The 25,781-nt window shown below is 39.0% G+C and overlaps 1 protein-coding gene across 4 annotated transcripts in view; it reads left to right on the forward strand.

Annotated features, from left to right (window-relative positions):
• The window catches only part of LOC124722488 (serine-rich adhesin for platelets-like), a 365,160-nt gene that overhangs the window by 245,403 nt on the left and 93,976 nt on the right, over positions 1-25,781 (forward strand). For all 4 annotated transcript variants that reach the window (XR_007006449.1, XR_007006450.1, XM_047247643.1 and 1 more), the window contains exons 10-13: positions 6,173-6,345; positions 6,439-6,597; positions 14,792-15,001; positions 21,575-21,831. Coding sequence is in view for 2 of the 4 variants with exons in the window: in XM_047247643.1 (XP_047103599.1) it covers positions 6,173-6,345; positions 6,439-6,597; positions 14,792-15,001; positions 21,575-21,831 (799 nt within the window). In the remaining 2 variants the exon portion in view is untranslated. The remainder of the gene's footprint in view (positions 1-6,172; positions 6,346-6,438; positions 6,598-14,791; positions 15,002-21,574; positions 21,832-25,781) is intronic.

Genomic DNA, 25,781 nt, shown 5'->3' on the forward strand with positions numbered 1-25,781 from the left:
GAAACCTATTTCCATTGTCCTTTTCATGCCAAAGGTCGTCATATTTGAGTGTGTCCGGCTGTTCTTTTCTGCTGTTTCTTTAATCATTTGTTTTTGGGAGTGCCAGTGATTGGCCCACAGCTCCCTAGTCTGGTGGTGGGGCTGCCACCTAAGAGCTTCCAGACTTGCCCGATTTTCTTTTAAGGGTGCCCCCCTAGGGCAGCTGGCTTCCTTACGCCTAAGAGTCCCCCCTACCCATTATTATGATTTGAGGTGGCACAGGAAAAGTACAGGGTAGGGACAGGCTTGGAATAGGTGAAAAGGACCAGTAGGCTGTTGTGGGACACACTTCGTCTGGCTCCACCACCTCGACCAATCCGGCATGGGTGACCCTGCTGGTAGCTAAGCCACCGTTAGCATAGCCCTCAGGATCCAGAACACACAAACCTCCTTGCCCACACAGTCAGTGCTACTGTAAGGTGGTGTCCCCTGAGGAGGTATAGTTAAATTACCCTACAGCAAAACCCATGGTTATCACCCTTCATAGCAAACCTCTTCAAAAGTAGAACGATATGCTGTTACAGGGCACATGCAGTGCCCCAAAATTTATTCACAGAAATTAAATGGGGAAAAAGATAAATCTGAAGTAACTTACCCATTACACATCCAAAGGGACCTCTCAAAAAAAATTTCCAGATGTCTGAAATTCATCAAGAGAAAACATACTGAAATAGTGGTATAGAAACAGTGTTACATGCAGCCAAGCTTTTGAAAATGAAATGCTTTGCAGATTACATTACAGTAATGGAACTGCGCAATACCCTTGATTATATCACTATTATACTAACATGCAGTGATGTCATGCAACTTGACATTGTAGGGCTGACCGGGTATCATCTTGGAAGAGGTGCCTTGGGGTAATTGGAGGTGATGACATATAATAACTACAGCTGTTTCTTCACCTGTATCATCGCACCGTGCTTACCCTCAGAATCTCAAATGTCCACATATTCCTCAAATGCTGGTTACACATTGTGTGTGCCACAGCATCTCCCAACGAATAAAATCTGGCCATATGTAAAAGCTGTTCCTCCCATCTACATCACATCTTTGCAGCTGTTATGAAAAAGGAGAGAGTAGGATAGTGGTACTGTCGTGTAGGATAGGTCCTGACATACTTGTCGAGGATTGATCTGTCCAATGCTCTCTTAATGCACCCAGCTGCTTGTGCTGCTTTGTATTGTTTGTTTTCATTTGTGCCCTCTATTTCACTAAGGTCTGAACTACCTCTACAGTGGTAAGCATATCCACCTCTGTTTTGTTCATTGCAAAGCCTTTGTCCATAATAAAAGAAAAAATTCGGTAGGAAAAGAACCAACATCAACACCATAGTCGTATTTCCTGCCACTGCACACACCTGATTCTTGTATCTGACTACTAACTGTGGGCATGCCTTACATTCCCTGGTGTTATGTCCAGGCCTTCTGTTGAAGTAATTAGACACTGCTTGCTCAGCCTTAACACATTCAGGACAGTTAATTTTCACTCACAGCAGTGAGATCATGCTACAGAGTGATGCACAACAATGTCGCTCATAGGTACTGGCTCTGGTGAGACAAGTGTGACAAGTGGCTGATGATGCCAGTGTTGGAGAGGCCTGTTTTGGCTGCAGAGTGATGTGTGCCGGAAGCTGTGGCATGGGATCTCTAGTACCACACTGACTGCGGATTTGAGAATGCTCATTTGACAACACTATCCTTTACTATGTGAGGTTCCTACAGTACATAAACAGCTGCAACCAAACTGCTGACTGCAGCAAGGCTCATCGGCCAGGATAGTGTGAACAGCACACAGCCTGAGGTGGCTGTTGAGGGCGTGCAGGTGTCTCGAGTTGAACCCGAGGCCCTCAGAGAGTGTCAGTTGATGGCACCCATTGGGTAGCCTCACATTGTTGTATCCAGTTCAAAGCTTGCAGTCGTAAGAGCTAGCTGACTGCATGTAGATTGTCAGATTTGCCCAGTGATGCCATTCGATGAGGCCTTCATAGCTTAGCTGCACGTTCCAACAGTGACCTACATGGTGACAGTGCAGGTCGAATGCACCGAATCCACAGCACCGAGAAGAAATGCTGCTGCTGGCTGAGCAAAGAGCATTTCCACTCACTCTGGCTTGGTGTGTGTTGACAAGAACTAGGTTTCTAGTGTTGTGGTCCAGCATGTAGCAATCTAGTACATCCTTGATGGTAGAAGGTCATGTTGCAGTGTCTAAGGCACCACTGTGGAATTACATCGGTCATGGGCTTGTATGCTCCTCAGCATGTTGCAGGGGCACATCTGAAGATGATGCCTTAACACTGCAACATATACTGGTCCGTCCTTACGTTATACCTACTCCTGACACCTTGCTACATGGATCGTACTCCTATAAAAGCCATAAGTGCAAAACCTTTCCTACGCAGCCACACATTATGTGATTGTGTTATTCCTGTCCTGTTACATGTGTTCAGATGCCTCTGAGCACTATGGGACTTAACATCTGAGGTCATCAGTCCCCTAGAACTTAGAACTACTTAAACCTAACCAACCTAAGGACAGCACACACATCCACGCCCGAGGCAGGATTCGAACCTGTGACCGTAGCGGCCGTGCGGCTCCAGACTGAAGCGCCTAGAACTGCTCAGTGTCACAGGTGTACCCTACCCTGTATTGGACAGGGGGCCACATACAAAAGTACTCGTATTGTATACCAGCTCTGCTTTAACTCTTGCACAGGCTTTTGTGTGGACATGACTACCTAACAACTGCCCACCTGAACGATTAACCACTACTGTACTATGCCCGTGTTTACTATGTTGCAGCACCAGTAGGAAGGATTAGTGAGTGATTTCACTGTTACCTGGGGCACACCTGAGTGCGAATATTATATTTAGCACACTGTTGATAAATGCTCTTTCTTTGTCCTCCACATAATGAGCTGTATGAGGAATATAGACCTATAAATGCGGATATAACTGCAGGTGAGCTACTTTGAGCTCTGAATAACCACAGAATGAGGAAATAGCAAGATTCTACAGAGTGCCTTGATTTCACCCATTTGAATTGCAGAGCTTGACAACCACTGAAGAAATTGGGTGTAGATTATAAGCAAGAGAGATGCCAACGTGGTATCACTTCAAATGAAGTCGCAATACACGTATTCCAGAACTCTAGCAGCCATGAACTGGAACTACGATAGACTTGTGAGGACACAATTAAGACTCAAACACACTCAGCTAGTTTCTTATCAGGACTGATGAGGTTTTTTATGCATTCAGAGCTCGTGAAAAATGTGGACTTTAAAACTAAGCAGTAGTTGTTACAGATATGTAACATTATTTTGATTTTTGGAAAACTTCCAACAAAATTTAGGGCTGCAAAAGTAATAGCTGCCAAAAAACCTGGCAGAAGTGCCAAGAAAGAATCACATTACAGACCTATATCACTACTTAGTGTTGTTTATGAACTACTAGAGTGAATATCCAACCATTATCTGACAAAGTAAATCCTCTCCAATGAGCCGGTTTTCGAAAGAATCACAGTTGTTGTGATCAGGATTTGGCATAAAAATTTTTCGTTGCAGCAACCTGCCAAGATAAACTAAAGAGTGCACCTTACAGCTGTGTTTGATACCATAAGGCAACATAACCTGCTACTTAAATTCACGGAAATATTACTGTGAAAAATTGTGGGTAATCTAATGAACAGCATGCTTACTGATGGATGATTCCATGTATTCCTTGGAGAAAAAGGTAGCAGATGGTGAAGGGTGAATGATGGACTACCATAGTGCTCTGTGCTATCACCAACCCTTTTTAATTTTTATACCATAGATACACCCAATGGTTGCTCTTAAAATATCCAGTTGTGGATAACATAGAACTAGCTTATCAACTGTGAAACCTGGGTAAGTGTGAAGGAGCTTTAACCACAAATGTACATATAATGGATGATAACTTCAAGAACTGGGAATTGAAGCCAGTTCCACTTAGGTAAATGCTTACCAAATTAATAACAATGAGGTGAATCACATACTATATTTCATCTTCAAAAATGTTTCTCTGGAACATAATCCATACCCAAAATACTTTGGGGATTCATTTTGCACTTGGCCATTATTTATAAGAACAACTTAGAAATTATAGCAAAAAATAGTAAACACTTGAACTGACATTTTTAGAAAACTAGCTGGGTTAAGGCCAATTTGCACTGGCCATCACAGCAGGGTATATTACATTGTCTGTCATCTCACATCAAGTCAATGCAAGTCATGTGATCTCACCTCACATGGCTGTCCTCAACTGTTTTTAATCTAACAGATAACAAAGACATCGCATGACAACTGATACCAACCATGAAAACTGTGACCTAACAAAAGCATGACAAAATTAAGTATGGATGATGAAAACAATCAAAACTTTGTTCCCAAGAAACCTTGAAAATGTCATGAAGGGATATGACAGCCAGTGCGAAATGGCCTTCAGAATGGTTTGGAAACGCTGATGCTCTTTGCTGTTAAATTGGCATTGTTTTTTTCTGTGGCAGATATTGAGCTCCAGTATGAAGAAACAATAAACATGCATGCTAAATTGGTGTTAAATTAAATCAAACAATGAAAATAATTTGTGGCCTTACTAAATAAACACCTTACACCACATTCAGTTAGACAAGAAGCAGCAGCCTTTAAGTGATATAAAAAAGTGTACTACTCATTAGGACTCACTTCTAACCAATCAGCTACATAATATATGTATCAGAAGAGTAAAACCCAGAAAACAACCCTGGCCAGCACAAGATGTGCCTCCGGTATATGATATATGCCAGGGATGAAAAGAGGTTTGGCAAAGTTTCTTCCAGCAAATTCTCACCTTAATTCCGATCGTGTTAAATGTGTGAATGGATTTGGTCATTGCAGGACACTATGTACAGCTCTGAATCAATTCTGTATGTCATGGAAGGTGTGGTGCCTATTTGTATGAATGGGGATACAAAGATGTCCTCATGCACAACCTTGCAATTGTGCACATAATGCAACACCTGACTGAAAAAGGTTGACTACAAAAATTTCATGGTGGACTCAGTGAAATGTGTCTGTTAACACAAAGATCTATGTACTGATTGTGAGATTTAGATATTAAGCTATGAAAATTTTTTGGAGCTTGTTTGTTTACGTTACATATTGTCTAATGTATCTGTAACCATTTGTGTATAAAGTACTTTTGTAAGAAAATAATAATAATAATAATAATAATAATAATAATAATAATAATAATAATTATTATTATTATTATTATTATTATTATTATTATTATTATATCATCATTATAATGTGACCAAGAGTAGAGTAGATCAATCAGTATTAGATTATGCTGCTGGGCACGAAATACTCAGCTTGCATGGCTACTTTACAACCAGTGACATTTAGACAGCCCAAACCCCCCCCCCCCCTGCCCCCCTTTTTAACCTCACTAGTTGTCTCTAAATTACAACTTTTCTTAATTATGAAGGTGACATTTTTCCTTCGAACCTGAAATTCTCTTAGCTGTGCTCTCACCTAGCCACTGCCCCACACCCACTTCCACCCCTCTCACTGTTTCCTCCACTTCATTCACTCTATACACACTCTCTCCTCTCTGTAGTCTTCCATTCCTCCATTCTATTTCCTCCTTACAATCCACCCCTCAGCTTCATTGTGTACCAAATGCATCTCTCTCTGCTGTGCCACATTCTTATTGCATCCTCTTGCGGCCTGTCCCTACGTTGAGGTCAACCACCTTTCTCCCCTTCCATCTCCATTTGACACAATGTCACAAAGTTTTATGTCTTAGTTATGTGCCCATTGATCACACAATGCCTCAACCGTAAGGTGAGTTGTTACACTTACTCTTTCCAATGCATGTTTGGTGTTCAATAAGGATGAAATTATGGCTGCCTGAAGTTGTTATCTGTGCAGGTTTGTTCGTTAAAAAAGTTCAAGTATGGTGTTACATCATATTCGCCCATTTCACTTTATGCTATTATGCCTGGAACTGTCGGTCATGCATACAAGCACATGCGCCCCCCCCCCCCCACACACTCACACACACACACACACACACATTGCTACATGTGTGCCTCCACTTCATTAATAGTGATGGTGGTGATTCTGTCTCTTTCAGGGAGGTGACGGCATGACTGCATTACATGTGGCTGCAAAAACAGGAAATCTTGAGGCTTGCCAGTACTTACTGTCAGTACCAAACACCAAAAATAATTTTGTGGATACAATTGATGATGGTGGCTGGACTCCATTGGTTTGGGCTACAGAGAATTGTCATGCTGATGTTGCAAGGTATTTAGTGAGTGGAGCTGAACATTATGCTGTCATTGCTAAGTGAACTTGAGGTATTCTTCAAATGTCAGCTAATTTATGATTTATGTTTAGGTTCCTGTTAAAAAAAAGAGCAGACCCACATATAAGAGATGTGGAACAAAATATAGCTCTTCACTGGTCAGCATTTTCTGGTTGCATGGATGTATCAGAAATGTTAATAAACTATGGATCTGAAGTTAACTCTGTAAATATACATGGTGATACACCTCTGTAAGTTCATTATTTTGCGCTTATATTGATTTGAAATAAGGTTTAATAAATACAGTCATCAAAATTGCCATTATACTTAAAAATACACACTTATCAAATCTTTTAGTCTGTTTTACTGGAAAGTAATTACCAGGCACTTAGTAAGATATCAGGATACTAATTTCATCATTAAAATGTTTGTTTGAAGATGCAACAGCTTGTTCTAAAATGTTAAGCACAGTATAAACATGAACTTACGATTTCTACAGGCTTTACAATTTTCAAACTTCAAGTTAGAATGGGTAAAATAAATATGAATAGTATTATGCATGATATGCAAGGCTACTTGAAGAATAAACATTCAAAACCACAATATATAGTTTTGAGAGAACTGAATTTTAAATTTGAATTTTGACTTTTAATTTACTGTATTTGCTTCCAATATTTCTCTTCTCCATATTTAACATTACTTGGTTCGTACTTTTTTCCTTCGTTTCTCTTTCGTTCTGTCTAGCTCCTATTGTGCAGTTGATTTTATACATGTTCATGTTACAAATGCTGATAAAATTGATGTTTTTTAATGCTTGTGATGTGTTTGTCCCTGTACTGTTGACTACTCTCCCCAGAACAACTATTTTTCTGGATGCACTCTCATTAAAACATAAAATAGATTGTAACACACAGAATTTGAAAGTTAACCTTTGTCCAAAAACCAGTTTTGGCAAATGATTCATATTTACAAAGTTTGAACTTTCATTGAGTTTCTGGGTTTTACCACAAAAACCTTTATTTACAAGATAATTATTACCTAGTTCCCTAAGATCAAGTTTCATGAGACTCATAGCCAACACTGGAAAAAGTGTTGATGCTCATAAAGTCATTTCTGGACATGGCCTATCACAATGCATCAGATCATCAAATTAGATGATCTGAATATTAGAGCCATATTGTTTCAAATCATAAATTCCTTGACGAAAACGTTGATAATTTATGTACACATAATTCTGTTACTGAGAGACCATCAATAAGTATTCCTCTACTGGCTCCATCAAAATCATTTTCACAGTTGACTTGTGTACCAGCGTGCAGTGAAGTACTGTCACTGACGGACTCAATGTTTTCTGATGGATTGCTTTTGTGATCTTAAGAAACTTAGTAGTTCAAAATCTGCATGTGAAAGACAACAGGGCTCCTTTTTTTCTCATATTTTACTATTGTGTTGATCAGGAAGTGTGTAGATATGTGCAGGCATGGAAGGACCTGACTGCATCTTGAGAACAGCTGAAATTGCTATCTTGGGGTGTAGAGGTGGTGGAGAAACTTGTGTGTCACCTGGGAGACATCAGGTGTCATTTGTTGCATCCATGGGATCTGCTGCCAAGACACATTCTGGTGCACATGATTTTTTTTTTTCTTTGGGGGGGGGGGCTGCATTCACCTTAGCATGAGTGGTAGGTTTTAATGCTTTCTCTTTGCTTGGGGGTGGGGAGCTGGCCACCACATGGCATAACTTTTTGTCCTGCAAGTGGCTGAGTGTTTTCTTCTTCAGCAGGTTCAGGCATGCAAACAGGGGAGTGGTTCATTTGCTCGGGAGCTCCATTGTGAGACACGTTATGGAGCCTCTTTGGGAAACAGCGTCCATCCGTGAAAAAAAATGCAATGTGGACTTGGTTTGTCTAGTGGGGAGGGCTCTTCCAAGAGGTGGAAAAGACCCTGACTGCAACTATTTAGGGTGCAGGGTGAGATCATCCTCAAATTGTACTCTCATGTTGACAGCAACGACTCCCATTGCTTGGATTCTGAAGCCATCCGTAGTTCCTACACACGGTTCACAGAATTGGTGAAGACTGCTGGCAACTGCTGACATTGCTCACAGGGTGCAAGCTGAGTTTACAGTTAGCAGTATTATTCCCAGTGTCAATTGTGGTCCTTTGGTTTGAAGTGAGGTTGAGGCTCTAAACTAGTGACTCAGTAAGTCTTGTGATGTTATGGATGAAGGGTTCTGTATATGCCTTACAGGCTGGAGTATTCTGGGGTTCTCTTAGATACATTAGGGCTGTATTGCACAGAGGAAGCATCTACTTGGGTAGCAGAATACATCTGGAGTAAACATTTTGCTAGTAATAGTTTGAGTTCCCCTGGTGAACACACGCCACTCAATATGTAGAGATCAAAATCTGGTTACTTTGACTCCCCCAATGTCAACATTTTAACAGTAAATTCCTGAAGCATTCATAATAAAGTCCCTGAATTTACCACCCTTGTGGAAAGTTGTCATGATCATTTTATAGTCTGGATCAAATTATGCTCTGGATGAAACCCAAACTAGAACCCTAATAAATATATAATGAGGACGTAGAATGTATACTGAAGAGACAGGTTAGACATCAGAATAAAGGGGTTCATTGCAGTTGACAAAAATATTACATATAGGAAGATTGAAAATGAGACTGTGAAGTTAGCTGAATGCAAGTAAGCACTCTAGCTGCACCTCTCTTGAATCTAGCTGAAAAATGGTTGTTGTAAGTAGACTATTCTAAATGATATGGTCCACACAAGGTTTACAGTTGAAATACTTAAATGGCACTTTGATGTTGAATCACCTACTGCTTATGTCCAGATTGAGTCTACTTTACTAGAATTTATATGCAAATGAATTGTAAACTACATACTATACTCTGTTGATGCCATGTAACGTGATTGAGTGCAGTAACCTAATATAACATGTGCTGATTCACAATGTCTGGTAGGCAAATCATTAAAACATTTGCCAATTACACTGTCCATTCAAGTAGATAGTCATATTGAAATGAAGACAATGTGCACAGTAAGTATAATTTGGAAATAACCCAGTTCACAGTCAAATCTTATTGTCACAGGTAGCAGAAGGCCTTAGAAGGCTAACACATTTCATGAGATTAATTACAAGTTCTCAGTTGATCATTAAAAACAGTCACTGAATATACTGTCAGAGATGAAGTTTACGAAATACGTTTTCGATTTGTATTCTGTGCTAAATCACCTGTGGTACATTGTCCAGTAATTTTGGGTACAGATGTCGCTCATTTCATAACCTTCCACAGCCTGACTAAAATGGCTTCCAGCAACCTCTCTTACATAAGATTACAATAATTAAAACTGAAGTTATATATTATTGTTTGCTGGCATTTTACGAGTTACAATTAAAAACTTACATTCCTAGTTAATTGGGTAGTGTAGAGAGATTCTTCTGAATGTGCACTTTTAGATACAGCAGTAGTTGCTGTTGAATTATGCTGTCTGGTTCACCAAAATACAGGATTCTATTTCAGTAACAATGTTTTAGTTAAGAATGCTAATTACACTGCAATTAAATGAGTGCAAAAATTGCTAACATATTTCCAGCATTAACTGTATAAGCACTATAATTTTTTATGTTTTTTTTCTGCCTACTCTATCCACAAGTTAATAACTGGGTATATGTTTACATGTGAACAATGATAATGAAGCTTGAAATTACGGGTATTATTAGTTAACAGTTTTCAGGTAATCTAATTGCACCAATGGTTTCTAATTAACCAAATGGATGTAATGGATAATAAGGTCAAGTTGGATAAGCCCTGAGTTGATATGTGAGATTTTTGGCACTTGTGCACATGTCATAAAAAAAAGACTATTGAGGATATTTGGAAAAAAGTGTGTGTGTGTGGGGGGGGACGGGGGGGAGGGGGGGGGGGAGTTGAGGGGATAAGAATAATCTAACAGTTGGAAATACTCCACCCACTTTGTCACATCGTCCCCACATTGGGTTATATAGACAGACATTTCCAAATAGATGACAATAGAAACCAATTTCTAGACAACAAGCCACAAAATTTCTAGAAAATAGTTCACACATCAAGATTCAAAAATATTTTGGTAAACTAACGAAAAACATTAAATATAAAGAATTGCAAACTGTACAAACCATACTCAAGTACAAAATAATATACTGTAAAGAAAAAAAAACACATTTCAATATCAAAAGTTTGTTCCTGAAGATAAGTAACATAGCTCAAAGCAAAAAACAATTAGACAATATAACACATTCAGTTTACAAAAGGAAGGAATTATTCATCTTCCAGTCATTTCACTGATGTCTTTTTACACAATTACAGTTGTCACTATTCCACGTAGCTGCATTGGGTCCAGACCTTGTACAGGTACAGATGATTGTCCCATGTCCTCCAGTTTTAGCAGTGTCCCTGGAGGGAGTTATCCTCCGTCATTGTACATGGAAAACAAAACAAAACATCCTGCTTTATTATACAGATAATTACCATAACTAAACCTACAAGAAAATGTTACATATTCATAAATAATATTATATACATATACAACATGTTCCTAAAAATGTCACAATAGTTTACTTATAAAGGTAACGTAAAGAGAATGGAATCTGTTCTGTGTACTCCTGTATTTCAACTCAAATCATTACCTCACATCAACTGAACTCAAAAGTCAAGTTCTTTTCAAATGACCAACCACATATTTTACATATTACAGGAGAAAAAAAAACCATGATCACAGTACTGTTACATAATTAATAATTAAATTAAATTTACAGGATGGAAGCTGTTTCAAATCATTGTTTTACTTCACTCAAATTAGGTTACTACTGTCACTCAACTAGACGTTTAAATTCTCATGAAATTCCCAAAATGTCACCAAATTATCCACCCTTGTCAGAATATTCATACCATTTTTTAGTTACTGTTGACAGTTAATTAGCAGAATATCTTTCTTTTAACATATAATTATTACCTTATGCCAGTCATTACCCAGGGCACAAATAGCAAATTCCAACAGCATATAAAATCCAAATATGCAGGAGTATATAAACAGCACTTCACCATAATATTACTCTTACATTCAACCTTCCAGTTTCAGTGTCGCAAATTACACACACATATATTACCAAATGGTGACTAGCTCAAATAGATTTTCAGTATAACAAGACGACACATATCAGTATATAGTCAACATAACAATGCTCGTTCATGACTGTTAGTGCCATCATATCATTCCGATGTTATCTAGAGTAGTGCATTCTCAATAATTTCCCCACTGCAAAGGCAGGCTCCCTAATCATTAATACTTTATCTAAAATTTCTCATTGCTTCTCATTATTACTTCATTATTCTGTTGAAGCATCATTGTACCTCATTGCTCCATTATCTAAGAGATAAGCACCTGCTTTTTTCCTCATATGCAAATAATGAATCTACAGAACCATAATCTGCAGTAAAAAAGTCCTAATATTACATGCAAACTTTACACTCATTACATAACTGACAAAATAACAGTTGCTAAAATAATTACTTCACTGTATTCCATCATACTACTTTATACAAACTTTGCTTCCTCATTCCACATACAACAGGCAAATGTATCCTAACTTCATTCTATTTTACTGACACCAAAAGGGCTATATCATGACTTATTTCTGACACAAATAAACAAACTTTCTCCATAAATAATTGCAACTAGCACAAACTTCTTCTCTGCACAGACATGTCCCACACTTGCCTTCTCATCTGAACACCACACTGGCTGATTTCATGTGCCATACTGAGACTCAGTCTTGAATGTTTGCACTTAGTGAACAATATTCTACCAGTTCTGCACACGTTGACAGTTGACTAATTTTCAGTTTGTCACTTGTTTCTCTCCATACTGGCCCATTCATGGGGCAGTGGGTAAGTCAAAATATATTCTATACTCTTTCTCGCAGAGAAGGTAGCCCAGCATCATAACAGGAGAGCTTCTCTAGAGCTGACATTTTCTTCCTGAGTGACAACATAAATTGTGAATGTGTAGGCAGAGAACAAAACAAGTATTAGTTGTGTTATTGCAAACGTTTTATGGTTATGAAAAAATTAAAACTTGTACACTAACTTGAAGTAAGGGCAAACATTGTATTACATATTCAAATTATCTGTTTTATTTTTGTTATATCATTCTACAATTTGTCCTAGTATTAGAATAGTTAATACAGTCTGAGATTCATGATTTGTAAGAATTAGGGGTAACAACAATCTTTGAAATATTTCTTGCCACACTCCTTAACTGTGACAAATACTGGAGATGTTCAATACAGTACAGTGAGTCATCTTTCAACTAATTGAATGTCACACGCCCAAAGAAGCTAACACAATAGACAGTGTATGTCCCAAAGATAAATACATTTGGAGCTCTACAATTGTGTGGGTTGAAGTTTCATGGTGTTCCATTGGTTTTACAATAATCCCTGTGGATTTATTATAGTCAAGGATATGTAGATATTTTTGGTGCTTCAGCATCTAGTATAATCGAGGTGATGTTTCTGCCTAGATGAAAATTTCCGAATTGACATTGCTGGACTTGCCAGGATGGATTTTGAACAACATGGGTGTAACTTTTAAAGCCACCACCTGGCCTGCACAGTCATCCAACCTGAGCATTATTAAGCGGATTTCATCACTTTTGGAACACTGCACTTCATGCAGTTTTTTTCCTCACATCATTTAATTATGTCTGTTCATTTTTTTGTAACCATCAATTCCAAATGGTGATATGACTGACTGGATTGGAAAAATGAATTTCGCACATGATGTGTGGATCATCAAATGCAGTAGTGGAGGCCACAAAATAGAAAGTAAATCAGTGAAACACCATGAAGTGAAAAAAAAAGTATTTTTTTTACTGACATGAGAATACAGATAAGAAGTAATAAGCTGATAAGGACAGTAGATACAAAAGATTTTTATTTTGTAGGCTTGCTGTACTCTTTTATATGTCAAAACATTTTGAAATTTGGGGAAAAAATTATCATTGGCCCTTTCTGTAGCTAGGAAACAGGAAGCAGAAAGTTGTTCCCTGGTGTCAACAGAGAGTGTACAATTTTGAATTGTACCATGGTGCTGTTAACTGTAAGAGTGGGATTGGGGTCACATGGTTCAGTTCTTGGTTTGCTGCAGATTACAGAAGTTTGATCATGAAAGACATAGTAATTCATTAAATGACTTAGGAAGTAGAGAAGTGGGAGATATCAGTATGTGTCATATGGAAACTGATTGTTGCGTAACTGCAACAATGTGTAGAGTGCACAGTACCTGACAAAAAAGGCTTTAGAAGACACAATCTTATCATCACTAGCTGATCATGAAATCAGAATCACACTCTGATCTTGTACAGAATCAGAGTGATGCACTATGGAAATAATCTCCAATGTCTCTGGAATGAAAATATGAAATGTCCATACTAATTGCATGAAATTCATTTAGTCATTTAAGTTTATGCTAAAGGCTTTATACAGTGTCCAATTTGTGGATACAGAGTGCAGACTCAATGGAAATTAGAAGTAATTCAACTATGAAATGAAATGAACAGCGAATGTAAAAAAGTTAAAGGAACATAATGTTCAATTGTGGATGCGTGAAGAGATCAGTGCTTCAGGGAAGAGACTGCATGAGAAAGAAAAAACATGCAGAAGAAGAAAGTGATGACAGTTGGGGAACTATATTGAGCTGTAACAGTCCCCTCCAGTATTCCACCAAAAGCAAATGCAATTTAAACATAGCAAGTCATAGAAGAGTTATGATGAACCATTATTGGACTGTTGCCAAGGACAGTCGTGTAGCTTTTTGTCCTTCATTTGTAACTACACATTCACAGAAGCATTTCACAGTGCCATAACCCAGTTTGACCAACCAGTGGTCGTCGTCATCAGAGTAAAGCCACATGCTGCAAGTGCTGACTTAATGTTCCCACTGCCATGTCAGGATTAGTATACTAATACTAGTATTGAAAATGCAATACTGGAAATTAATGTTGACAACCCAATAGGAATGTGCAACACCACTTGCAGAATGTGCTATGTCTGATGATGACCACTGGCCCACTGAAACCAGTTGCAGCACTGTGGAATACTTTTGTGATTTTGTCACAAGAAAATTAAAAAAGGCATCACATAATCTTCATTAATAGTATGTGATTTTTTCCAAAGTGTAAGTTTTATTTCTCCCATGTTAGTAAGCTTTGATGAAGATTTTGATCCTGTATTTAGTACAAATGTAGTTTACGTATTTTCACAAAAAACTTCTTAACACAACTTAAGCATTTAAATTCTATAAGAAGAGATTTATGGGCTTTGTAATGACTCAAAGTGTCAGCATTTATTATTTTGTTTTTGATCTAAGATTCATTTCTTAACCAGGCATGTTGGTGCTAGGCAAGATAAATATGACTGCGTTCTAATGCTCTTGTCACGAGGAGCGAGAGTTGATGTTGTAAATAGTGCTGGCAACTCGCCACTTGACTGCTGTGTAAAAAGAAGCAATGAATGTTATACTGCAATTAAACTTAACATTCTCCTTGGAAATGTGGTTCTGAATGTACGTGAACCAAGTGAGAAAATCTTATCCAAGTAAGTAGAACATCAATACATGTTAATAATTTGTTATGTGCACTTTTGTCGCACAGCAGAACATGAAAACAAGGGGAAAATTTAAGCCTATGGAGACGTAGTGTTAATATTGTATTTCTGTAATATTGGTATATGTTTTTCACTAATGTTTCATTTTGAACTGAAAAATGGTTTTGTTTACGTGGGTTTTTAAAAGCAACTGTGTTGCACATCTCTAGTTCAAATGCATAAGTTAATAAAATTATTTGCTTTTGGGTAATTTTAAATGGTGGGAATTTGTCCAAAATTGATGAAATATTTTCAACAGTTGAGAAATGGCGAACAGAATTAAACATTGTCATATTTCTCTGCGGGATTATCCATGTGAATGAGGTCCCAAAATAGCACTCCAGGTATCCAGTCTACTCAATGAGAAAACATTGTACAAACTGCTTTGATGTGAAGGAGTGCTACATTGAAAAATAAGGGCACTTTAATCCATAAAAGCAAGAACGTTGTTCACTCTGTCAGAGTGAGAACGTTTAATTTTTGCCTTGTATATAGTGATTGTGAAGTTATTAGTTGTTTCTATAAGATGAGATAAAGTGCATAAAAGTACACATAAAATTACTATGTCTGTTTTATTTAATTCAATGTGTATGATGAGTGTTAGTTTGATTTTTTTTGCAGTAGTTGCCATATTCATTTTACAATAACTCTGCTAACCAATGACTATGAGACCAGCATATTAGTTAATAATTTAGTAGAGCAGTATCAACTCAGTGAGTGATTATTTTAAAGACTTGATTCATTCTGTCAGCCATTCATATACAGGGTGAGTCAAAAAGGACTTCATGAATTTGGAACGATATAGAAATTTATTGGCGTAATTTACAGAATTGGTAGACATGCCATTTTATAGCAAAGAACCTCAAGTTTCACATAAAAGTGTCAAGTGTCATTTTGATTCAATGTGGCTACCATTTGTGATGCAGCAAACATCCCAACAGTAACCAATTGCTTCCCACACTTGTTGCAGCAAATCAGGCATAACTTGTGCAACAGTGGCAGAGATTCAATTTTTCAGGTCAGCTGAATTGTTTGATAGGGGAGGAACATACCCACAGTCGTTAATAAAACCCCAGAGAAAGAAATCCAGTTGTATCAAATGGTGTCAACAACATGTGGGTGACCTGATGATTTATCATGTCACAGTGAATAACCGGTCTCAACAAAGTTCTTGTGCCAAGAGTAATTGCAGGCTATCTTGGAGGTTCTTTAGCATATTCGGTGTGAAGGTTGTTTCAGAGTTGGTTTCATGAAACCAAAACATACAGTAAGTGTGCTTCACATCAGTGAAAGTAGTCATTTTAACTGTGCACCACACCACCGCTCCTGTTGGCGGAATGGGATACTGATGTACTTTGTGAATTAAGCTTTTGGTTGTTTGCTACAAAATCACACATCTACTGATTCTTAGTTATCTCAATAGATTTCTATATCATTCCAAAGTTGTAAAGTCCTTTCTGACTCACACTGTGTTTTAATCACAAGTCATAACCAACAGGAGGACCTTCAGAAGTGTGAGACCCTTCAAGTAATACTCTAGTAGAGAATAGCAGCTACAATAAACTCTTCGTGCAGGCTGTGCTAATTATTAACTATTATTTATGATAGCTTGTCATCTTCTGGCATAGCAAAGAAGTAGTGTACGAGGAATAACGGGGGTTTCAGGTCAGTCTGCAGTTTCCAAGTGGTTACGAGCAGAAAGACAAAATCCAGTAATGGCATGCAATTGCTGGGATCGGTGCCAAACACTGTCACATGGCACTTCGGAGAGGTGCAGATTTTAGGACTTGATAAAAATGCTTGCAGGAGACTTAGAGAACTCAAGGCTCTGAATCAAACTTAATTATTTCATTCAGACTAACTACAACACTGAAGACTCATTCTCAGCTTCAGGAAAAGCAAAATATTTGACTGTTTGCACAACGGAAGTTAATGTCTGAATTCATGGGGTGAGAACTAACAGATGTAACAGTCGCTAATAGCATCTTAAAGTACAAGGGATGTTTAATAAGTAATGCAACACTTTTTTTTCCTTGGCCAATTTCGGCTGCAAAAATGCAGAATTTGTTGTGGGACATCGTGAAATATTCTCACTTCACCCTTTTAGTTTCATGAAGGTGTGATAGGTGGCAGGGCTATACATAGCCTTCAAAATGCTGTCTGTAACAGAGGTGCATTCACCATGCAGAGAGCTATCATTGAGTTTCTTTTGGCGAAAAACTAGAGCTCTGCTGATATTCATAGGCACTTGCAGAATATCTTCAGAGACCTGGCAGTGAACAAAAGCATGGTGAGGCATGGGATGAGCCGTCTGTCATCACCACAACAAACCTGTCCATTCCCTCGTGTCGGCCAGCCGCACACAGCTTTGACTCCTACAGTGTTTGAACACGTGAACAGTCTCATTTGACAATATTACTTATAACCCGTCTTGATTGCCTAAAATGTTTATTCACATGACCGGTTTCGGTTCCTCTAGAACCATCTTCAGATCTGCAATTTCGGTTACAGGAGTAACCCGTCCACACTCAGCAGCCTTCACATGCTGCATCACATAATTACGCAGCATGTGAAGGTTGCTGTGTGTGGACAGGTTACTCCTGTAACCGAAATTACAGATCTGAAGATGGTTCTGGAGGAACCGAAACTGGTCATGTGAATAAACATTGTATGCAATCAATATGGATTATAAGTAACATTGTAAAACCACTGATTACGGTTATCCCATAAGACATTATGTCTGTTTTCGCAAAGTCTCATTTGATGTGATCGATGGATCACCAACAAACACTGCACTGCTCAACTTGACATCTTTGTTGGTAGTACTGACACATTCATCAACCAGTTGAGATACTCAAAGCTGTGTGCGCTCTGTTTTCCTCACTACATAACAGATGACCATAAAGAGCAACAAAGGGCTGTGTGTGGAATTGCTTGCCCATTACAAGACTGTTTGTGACAATTTTTTGTCAAATGTCATCACAGGCAATGAAACATGGGTTTATCACTTTAAACCAGAGACAGAAAGGCAATCCATACAGACGCACCTCACCGCCTCTCCTACGAAGAAAAAGTTCAAAGCCACACCTTAATTCAGTAAAGTCATGATGATGGTCTGGGACTCTGAAAGTGTTATCCTGTTTGATTTCCTCCCTCGTGGTGCAACAATCAGCTTGAAAGTTATTGAGCTATCCTCAAGAAATTGAAAAAGTGGCTTCATCGTCTTCATCGCCACAGAAATGCAAACTAACTTCTTCTTCTCCATGACAACGCAAGACCTCACACAAGTCTGCGCACTTGAGAACAGCTCACAAAACTTCTTTGGGATGTTCTTCCCCATCCACCTACAACCCAGATCTCATGCCTTCTGACTTCCATCTGTTTGGCCCAACAAAGGATGCACTCTGCCGGAAGCAGTAAATGGATGATGGGGAGGTTATTGATTGGGCAAGACCTTGCCTACAACATTGACCAATGGAATGATACCACACAGGCATACAGGCCCTCTCAGTAGGGTGGCATGAAACCACTACATTGAATGGGGATTATGTTGAAAAATAGGGTTTTGTAGCTAAAAGAGTGGAGAGTAATACGATGAATCTTGAATAAACCCAATCTGCTTTCAGTAACAAAATTTGTTGCGTTACTCTTTGAATGCACTGCATACAAAGATTTGAGAGCAGCACCCCAAGTGAGAAAACTTAATTGGAGACTAGCAGTGAGTTACATGGAGTTGGCATCCCAGCAAACTGACTGAGAGAAAGCTGTTTTGAATATGAAAACCCAGAGTTTTTAAAACATCTTGGTTGATGTTGTTGCTCTTTATCAGTATTCAGCTCACCAGTGCATTTGCATTTTACCAGCATTGACCAATCTGACATGAGTCTCTGCTCCTCCCTGGTGCCTCTGGCCAACCATGTTCAGGTCCTTTCGCTTCAAGTTCATTGTAGGTAGGAATGTTCCTAGCATTTACTCTAACAAACTCCGTGATTGATAGTACCTGTATTCAGCTGAAAGCTAAATGTCATTGCCCAGTCTAGTGTGGCTAGCAACAACAGTGTTCAACATCACTTTGCTCTACCCTAAATTTGGAGACACACTGTCGGAAATGGGGACTGCTGTTCCAGCAGTTTTACTCATTTCCCGTCTGAATCGAATTTATGTGTATCCACTGACATTGCTGTTGTTGGGAGCTAGTATAGTGCTTGCTGTGTATGACTGTTGGCAACCACTATCCACTGTGACGCCTGATACACCATCTACACAGTGTATGATGCTACTGGTTAATTCTCTGAACTGAAACTCCTACCATGGGACAGATTCAGGGAGCTTCTGCAAGTTCTCATGGACCTCATGTAACATAAATACTACCACTTGTGCCTACTATCTGCATTTTGTCTCTCATTTCCTGTCTTGGAGTGCCCCTGCTGGCTTTCAACAGCCTCAGGCTTAACAATAAGTAGGTCAATAAGATGTCAGTACTACATGACAAGCTGTTGTATGTTACATTTTCCAAACATATTTGTATTACTGTATTAACTCTTAAAAATTCTGTATAATGAATATCCTTCTCAATACACTGAAATGTCATTGCTTGAAAAAGAAAAAAAATATTTTTATACTGTAGTAATGTACATCAATCTTCTACAGTTCTTACAGGGATTTGTATTCTTAATCTTGTGATGCTCAGATTCATTTTAGAAGAGTGTGTTGTGTAATTTATATAAGATTTGACCCATAGTAAGGGCTCTCTTAATTTTATTTCTTGGCTTGTACAGGCAAATGCACTGACGAGATTCCATTATGCTCTGTGGTTCTCATGCAGCAATGTTTATCAGATTTTGAGTGAGTGTTCATTTAAGATGAATGCTTGGTACATAAAATACCTACGTCAATATATTTCTCAGATGAAGTAAACTACTGTTCAGACACACACTGTCCCCCTTTAGTGGACAGTTTTAACATGATATCTTGAGGATATCTGCAGTGTTATGAACAAGTACCAACATTAAGCAAAAGGTTGAGGTGTTACCTCTGTGGATCATTTTTAAATTGTCTAGTACTGTTTCTGTTTTTGCCACTGTGATGTGCAATTCTATTCAGTAGTATTTGCTTTGCAAGTGCTCTATTTATAGCTCACTATTATTAAATAGTGTTGTTTAACTAATTTACACTATATGATCAAAAGTATCCAGACACCCCCAAAAACATACATATTTCATATTTGGTGCATTGTGCTGCCACCTATTACCAGGTACTCCATATCTGCAATGTCAGTAGTCATTAGTCATTGTGAGAGAGCAGAATGGGGTGCTCCGCGGAACTGGCAGACTTCTAACGTGGTCAGGTGATTGGGTGTCACTTGTGTCATACGTCTGTATGCCAGATTTCCACACTCCTAAACATCCCTAGGTCCACTGTTTCTGATCTGATAGTGAAGTGGAAATGTGAAGGGACACGTACAGGCTGACCTCGTCTGTTGACTGACAGAGACTGCCGACAGTTGAAGAGGTTCGTAATGTGTAATAGGCTGATGTCTATCCAGACCATCACATGGGAATTCCAAACTGCATCAGGATCCACTGCAAGTACTATGACAGTTAGGTGGGAGGTGAGAAAACTTGGATTTCATGGTCGAGCGGCTGCTCATAAGCCACACATCACACCGATAAATGCCAAAGTACGCCTCGCTTGGTGTAAGGAGTGTAAACATTGGATGATTGAACAGTGGAATAATGTTGTGTGGAGTGTCGAATCACGGTACACAATGTGGCGATCCGATGGCAGGGTGTGGGTATGGCGAATGCCCGGTGAACATTATCTGCCAGCGTGTATAGTGCCAACAGTAAAATTTGGAGGTGGAGATGTTATGGTGTGGTCATGTTTTTCATGGAGGAGGCTTACACGCCTTGATGTTTTGTGGGGCACTATCACAGCACAGGCCTACATTAATGTTTTAAGCACCTTCTTGCTTTCCACTGTTGGAGCATTTCGGGGATGGCGATCGCATCTTTCATCACGATCAAGCACCTGTTCATAATGCACAGCCTGTGGCAGAGTGATTACACAACAATAACATCCCTGTAATGGACTGGCCTGCACAGAGTCCTGACCTCAATTGTACAGAACACCAATACCTCTCATCAGTACAGCACTCCGTGAAGAATGGGCTGCCATTCCCCAAGAAACCTTCCAGCATCTGATTGAATGTATGCCTGTGAGCATGGAAGCTTTCATCAAGGCTAAAGGTGGGCCAACACCATATCAAATTCCAGCATTACCGATGGGGAGTGCCACGAACTTGTAAATTATTTTCAGCTAGGTGTCCGGATACTTTTGATCACATAGTGTACATTAACAGTTACGTGATCCTAGAAATTGCATTGATATTCCTTACAAAGTGTATTTATTGTTGGCTTTGTGTTCTTTTGTTACTATGCCATTTTATTGAAGTTAAGTAGGTTTTCAAGTGAAATGGAAAAAATATTCAGTGAAAGTACAAATTTGCATTATGTTACATTCTAGTGACATATCACGTGGAAGAGAAATGAATCCAATTCAGTGTGTAAATGGTGAAGATGATGAGGAAGAGCCTAGCGACTACACATATGTGAGCAAAAACTGTTTAACTGCTAATATTAGTATTGACACTGCTGTAACGTCATTACAGTCTTGCCTCTGTACAGATAATTGCTCAAGCAATCGCTGCACTTGTACATTTATGAGTGAACAGTGTTGGTATGATGATGAAGGAAAATTAGTGCCTGAATTCAACTATACAGGTTTGTGAATTTTGTTAAATCTACTTTCTGCAATTTATATTAAAAATTTGAATAACATAACCCTTATTAATTATATATTGTTAAATTATCTAAATTGTTTCATATTTGCATTTTCCAAGATTATTGCTTACAGCCAGAATATTAATTATTCTGTGTGGGGAGGTACGTTTACGTTCTGTCTAGGAGGCTATCCAGGAAGTAACAGGCACTTTGAAATAAAAAATTAACAATATGGAAAAACCAAATTTTGTTATACACATTTTAAAGACCAACTCTTAAGCTATTTTTGTACATAATCGCTATTGTAACTGAGGGGTTATCTTTTGCAGCACCCATTTTAACACATCACAGAAAGCAAATTAGCAGACACAGGTCACACACTACCACCGCTGGATGCATACTGAGTGTAAGAAAGTTATGGCACCTAGATGGTGGCTGTAGCTCTGCCCACTACCGCAATAGACCAAAATGTCTGTTACTTTTTGGATAGCCATTGTATGATATTCTGTGGTCTTTAGCATTGAAGAAAAAAGTGCATGAAATTTTGAAGTTGATTATTGAGGCAGGGACCTTTCAGTTAATAGAGCTGGTTTTCAAGATTATGAGAACACTTGTATTCTGGAATGACATCACTGTAAGATGGTAATACCAACAATGCATGTACTGTGCTGCGATTTGTTATTACTATGAAGGAATTTGGTCTGCAGTGTGCTTGGTAATGTAGAAACGTGTCTGTATGGTTGTACAGGCATAGATAAGGTAAAGTCAGAGATATCAGGATAAACATGGTATTTACACTGTGCAGCAAGGACCAGTGATGAATAAAAGAAATGAGTTTGTGTTATGTTTTTAGGTGAATGAGGTGGCACAGACACTTCTACATTTATTTAATGGTTAAAAGATGAGCATATTCATGTATACTATTTACAAGATTGATACATTTATATGTAATAATAGTAATAATAATAATGATAATAATAATAATAATAAATAAAATAGCCTCAAGCTACAGTTACAGTTTTATAAGTTTTATTCGGTGATCTCGTGCTCAGATGTGCCTGTGCGTGGTTCCTATTTCTTGGCACGGAATAAAGCTTATAAAACAATAACTGCAGCATTATTATTATTAATGTTCAATCACTTGCTGATTGTCACCAGATTAGTAGCATTATGCAAAGTCCATTTATTTTCACCACGAGTTCTGAAGTCTGGGCCGGAGTCCTTTCTGCGGTAACTTAAAAAGTCATGTGGAGGGGTCATTTGCTTGCAGCGAATTGAACTGATGAAGACGTCCTCGGTCAACATGGTGCTACCTATTGGAAAAGAGAGCTCTGGAGAGAGCAAGGCCCAGTGGAGATGCACTGGTGGACTGTTTGAATTTTTGTCTCCTGTGGTGATGTGTGTGGCATGTGGCACACCATCTGCGGCCGACCAATACAATGTTGGTAGCACATTCCTCCCCTCCAAAAACTGCACACCGTCTTCGGGTAGCATGGATACGTGTGGCCATGTGAGAGAGGTCTGTGTCTTGGTGCAGCTGATGGAGATAGCTATGGAACGTGGTGCCATCCAACTCACATTCCAACATTCGCCTTGAGAACCACCAGAAACACCTGCCAAAAACTGGGGGTATGACATCAATCCATCAGTACAGGAGAGCGCAGCATTTATGTTTCTGAGCACACCGAAGGCTGTACAGCTGCAGAGGGTCTGATGTCCATGACTGACATTGATGTGAACAGCGACAGGTGCTGCAGCAGCAGGCTACGTAGGCAGGCAAGGGGTCACCTCCAAGGCAGAGTCGTCTATTGACCCATGCACCTGAACGTCAGACAAGGCTGCTTGGGGGCAAATGGTCTGGGTTGCAGGCAGCGTTTCTGAAACATGAAAATCTACAGCAGGATCACAATAATAACAAAAGCATAACTGGTTTTGGTGCCGTCAATGGGTGCCTGATGTGCCGTGAATGTCGTAATGGTTTCTGCCAGTTGCCTGAGTGACGATGCTGGATTTCAAGTTGGCTTATAATAGAGATGATAGAAAACATTGTCCTATAATAATTATGTTGATGAAGGATTGTGAAAAAGCGAAGTTTGATAGGTCCTGAGAAATAACAACAAAGTATTTTCCCTCAAGTGCAAAGCATGAAGGTTGGACATGTGAGCCTTGGAAGTGTGAATGAAATGTTTAGCTTCACTGTTCGATTGAGGAGAAAACAGTGCTGTTTGAATATGCTTAATTCCCTTCTGTTGGTAAAATCATTGAAATTCCATAGCAGAAAATTTCAGACCATTGTCCGAAATGATTGATTGTGGCAAATCTTGTAATCAAAAGACAGAAGCGAGAGCTTTTCTAGTTCTAGCGCTGGTTGTCAAATTCATGGGAATGACAAGTGGATACTTACTGTGTACATCAGCGATAATGAGCCACCTTGTGTTCAAGGAGGGACCAGCAAGGTAAATGTGGGTACATTGCCAAGGTCCATTAGGTCGAAGCCTATGGACAAATTCTTGGAGCGGCACTGTCTGATCATTCATGCAGTGACAGTGGCTGTCATCTGTTCAGTTTGCCTGTCAAGTCCGAGCTACGTACAATGATGGCCCACTACCTGCTTAGTTTTAAAAATTTCCCAATGCCCTCAATGTAAAATTTTCAAAACATGCTGCTGCAATTACAGGGGAATCATGACTCAGGTTTGTTCATTAGGAGTATGCAATAAAATTACACCATTCTGAAGAGAGAGGTGTTTGCATTGAGCATGGTAATTTCACACTACTGTATATGAAATTGATTTTGGATTATGTGGCCAACCCATCCAAATATTCGGCAATCATAGTGACTGATCTCGTTCAGCGGGAAAAGCTTGCAGTGCTTGCAAATCAGAATGATCAATTTGCAGACAAGAAGCTTCTGATGCATTGGATCCTGAATCGTTTCCCATAGGCAAGTAAGATAGTGTCTACATTTGCATGCTAATCCATTGAGTGATAAAGAATTTCATACTGTTCATTTGAAAGAAGTAATGACCAATGTTGGAGCTTCTGCGCTGTATGATCAGGCACATCTTTTGCTGGATGAAAAAGAGCAGTCAGTGGCTTATGATCAGTTACAAGAAAAAATTTTGTACCATGCATATATTGATGAAATTTCATGACACCTGGCTTAGGCTTCCTTTTCCGTTGGACTTGTTAGCTGAGTGCTGTTCAATTCCTTAGATGTGAATGCTATGGGGCATTCAATGTTACCAACCTGATGAGATAATACTGCCCCTATTCCATGCCCCTATTCTATGCATCAGCTGCAAGCAGTACTGATTACTGCAGATTGAAATGAGTAAAACGTTGGTGACTAAGCAATTTGTTTTCCAGCATTTGAAATACATGTCATACTCTCCAGTCCATTGGGCAGCAACACTTTTGCACCAGAGGCAATGCAAAGGAATGAATTTTATGTAGTATGTCAGTTTTCCAAGAACAGCTTGTAGTTCTCATACATTTTGAGGGAAAAGTAATCTCCGAATGGCCTGCAAATGCTTAATCCTGGCACGAGTGCCATGGCTGTCAATGAGATATCCCAAATATTCAGTTTTGGGGTTGAAAAAAATGAACATTTCAATAAATTACCCTTGAGTCCTGCATCAGTTAAAACATGAAACAGAAATTCTAAATTTTGGAGATACTGTTTCTCTGGGCCCATGATCTAATCCAAATAATTTGAACAGGATAGAACTTTCGATGCTACTTATTCGAGAAAGTGTGGAAATAACGCAAGGGCATGTGCACTTCCGAAGGGAAGGTGGTGGTATTAATGGAAGCTGACCTGTGTATTGACCACCATAATGTCTTTTTTTTTTCCCCTCATTCAGGAGAAGTTGAAGGTAAAAACGTAAACTTGGCCAGTACCAACTAACCGCAGCGTCATCCTCTACCAATGGCGTGGAGCAGCGTGGG

This window comes from Schistocerca piceifrons, chromosome X (assembly GCF_021461385.2).
Source record: "Schistocerca piceifrons isolate TAMUIC-IGC-003096 chromosome X, iqSchPice1.1, whole genome shotgun sequence".
Classification (NCBI taxonomy): domain Eukaryota; kingdom Metazoa; phylum Arthropoda; class Insecta; order Orthoptera; family Acrididae; genus Schistocerca; species Schistocerca piceifrons.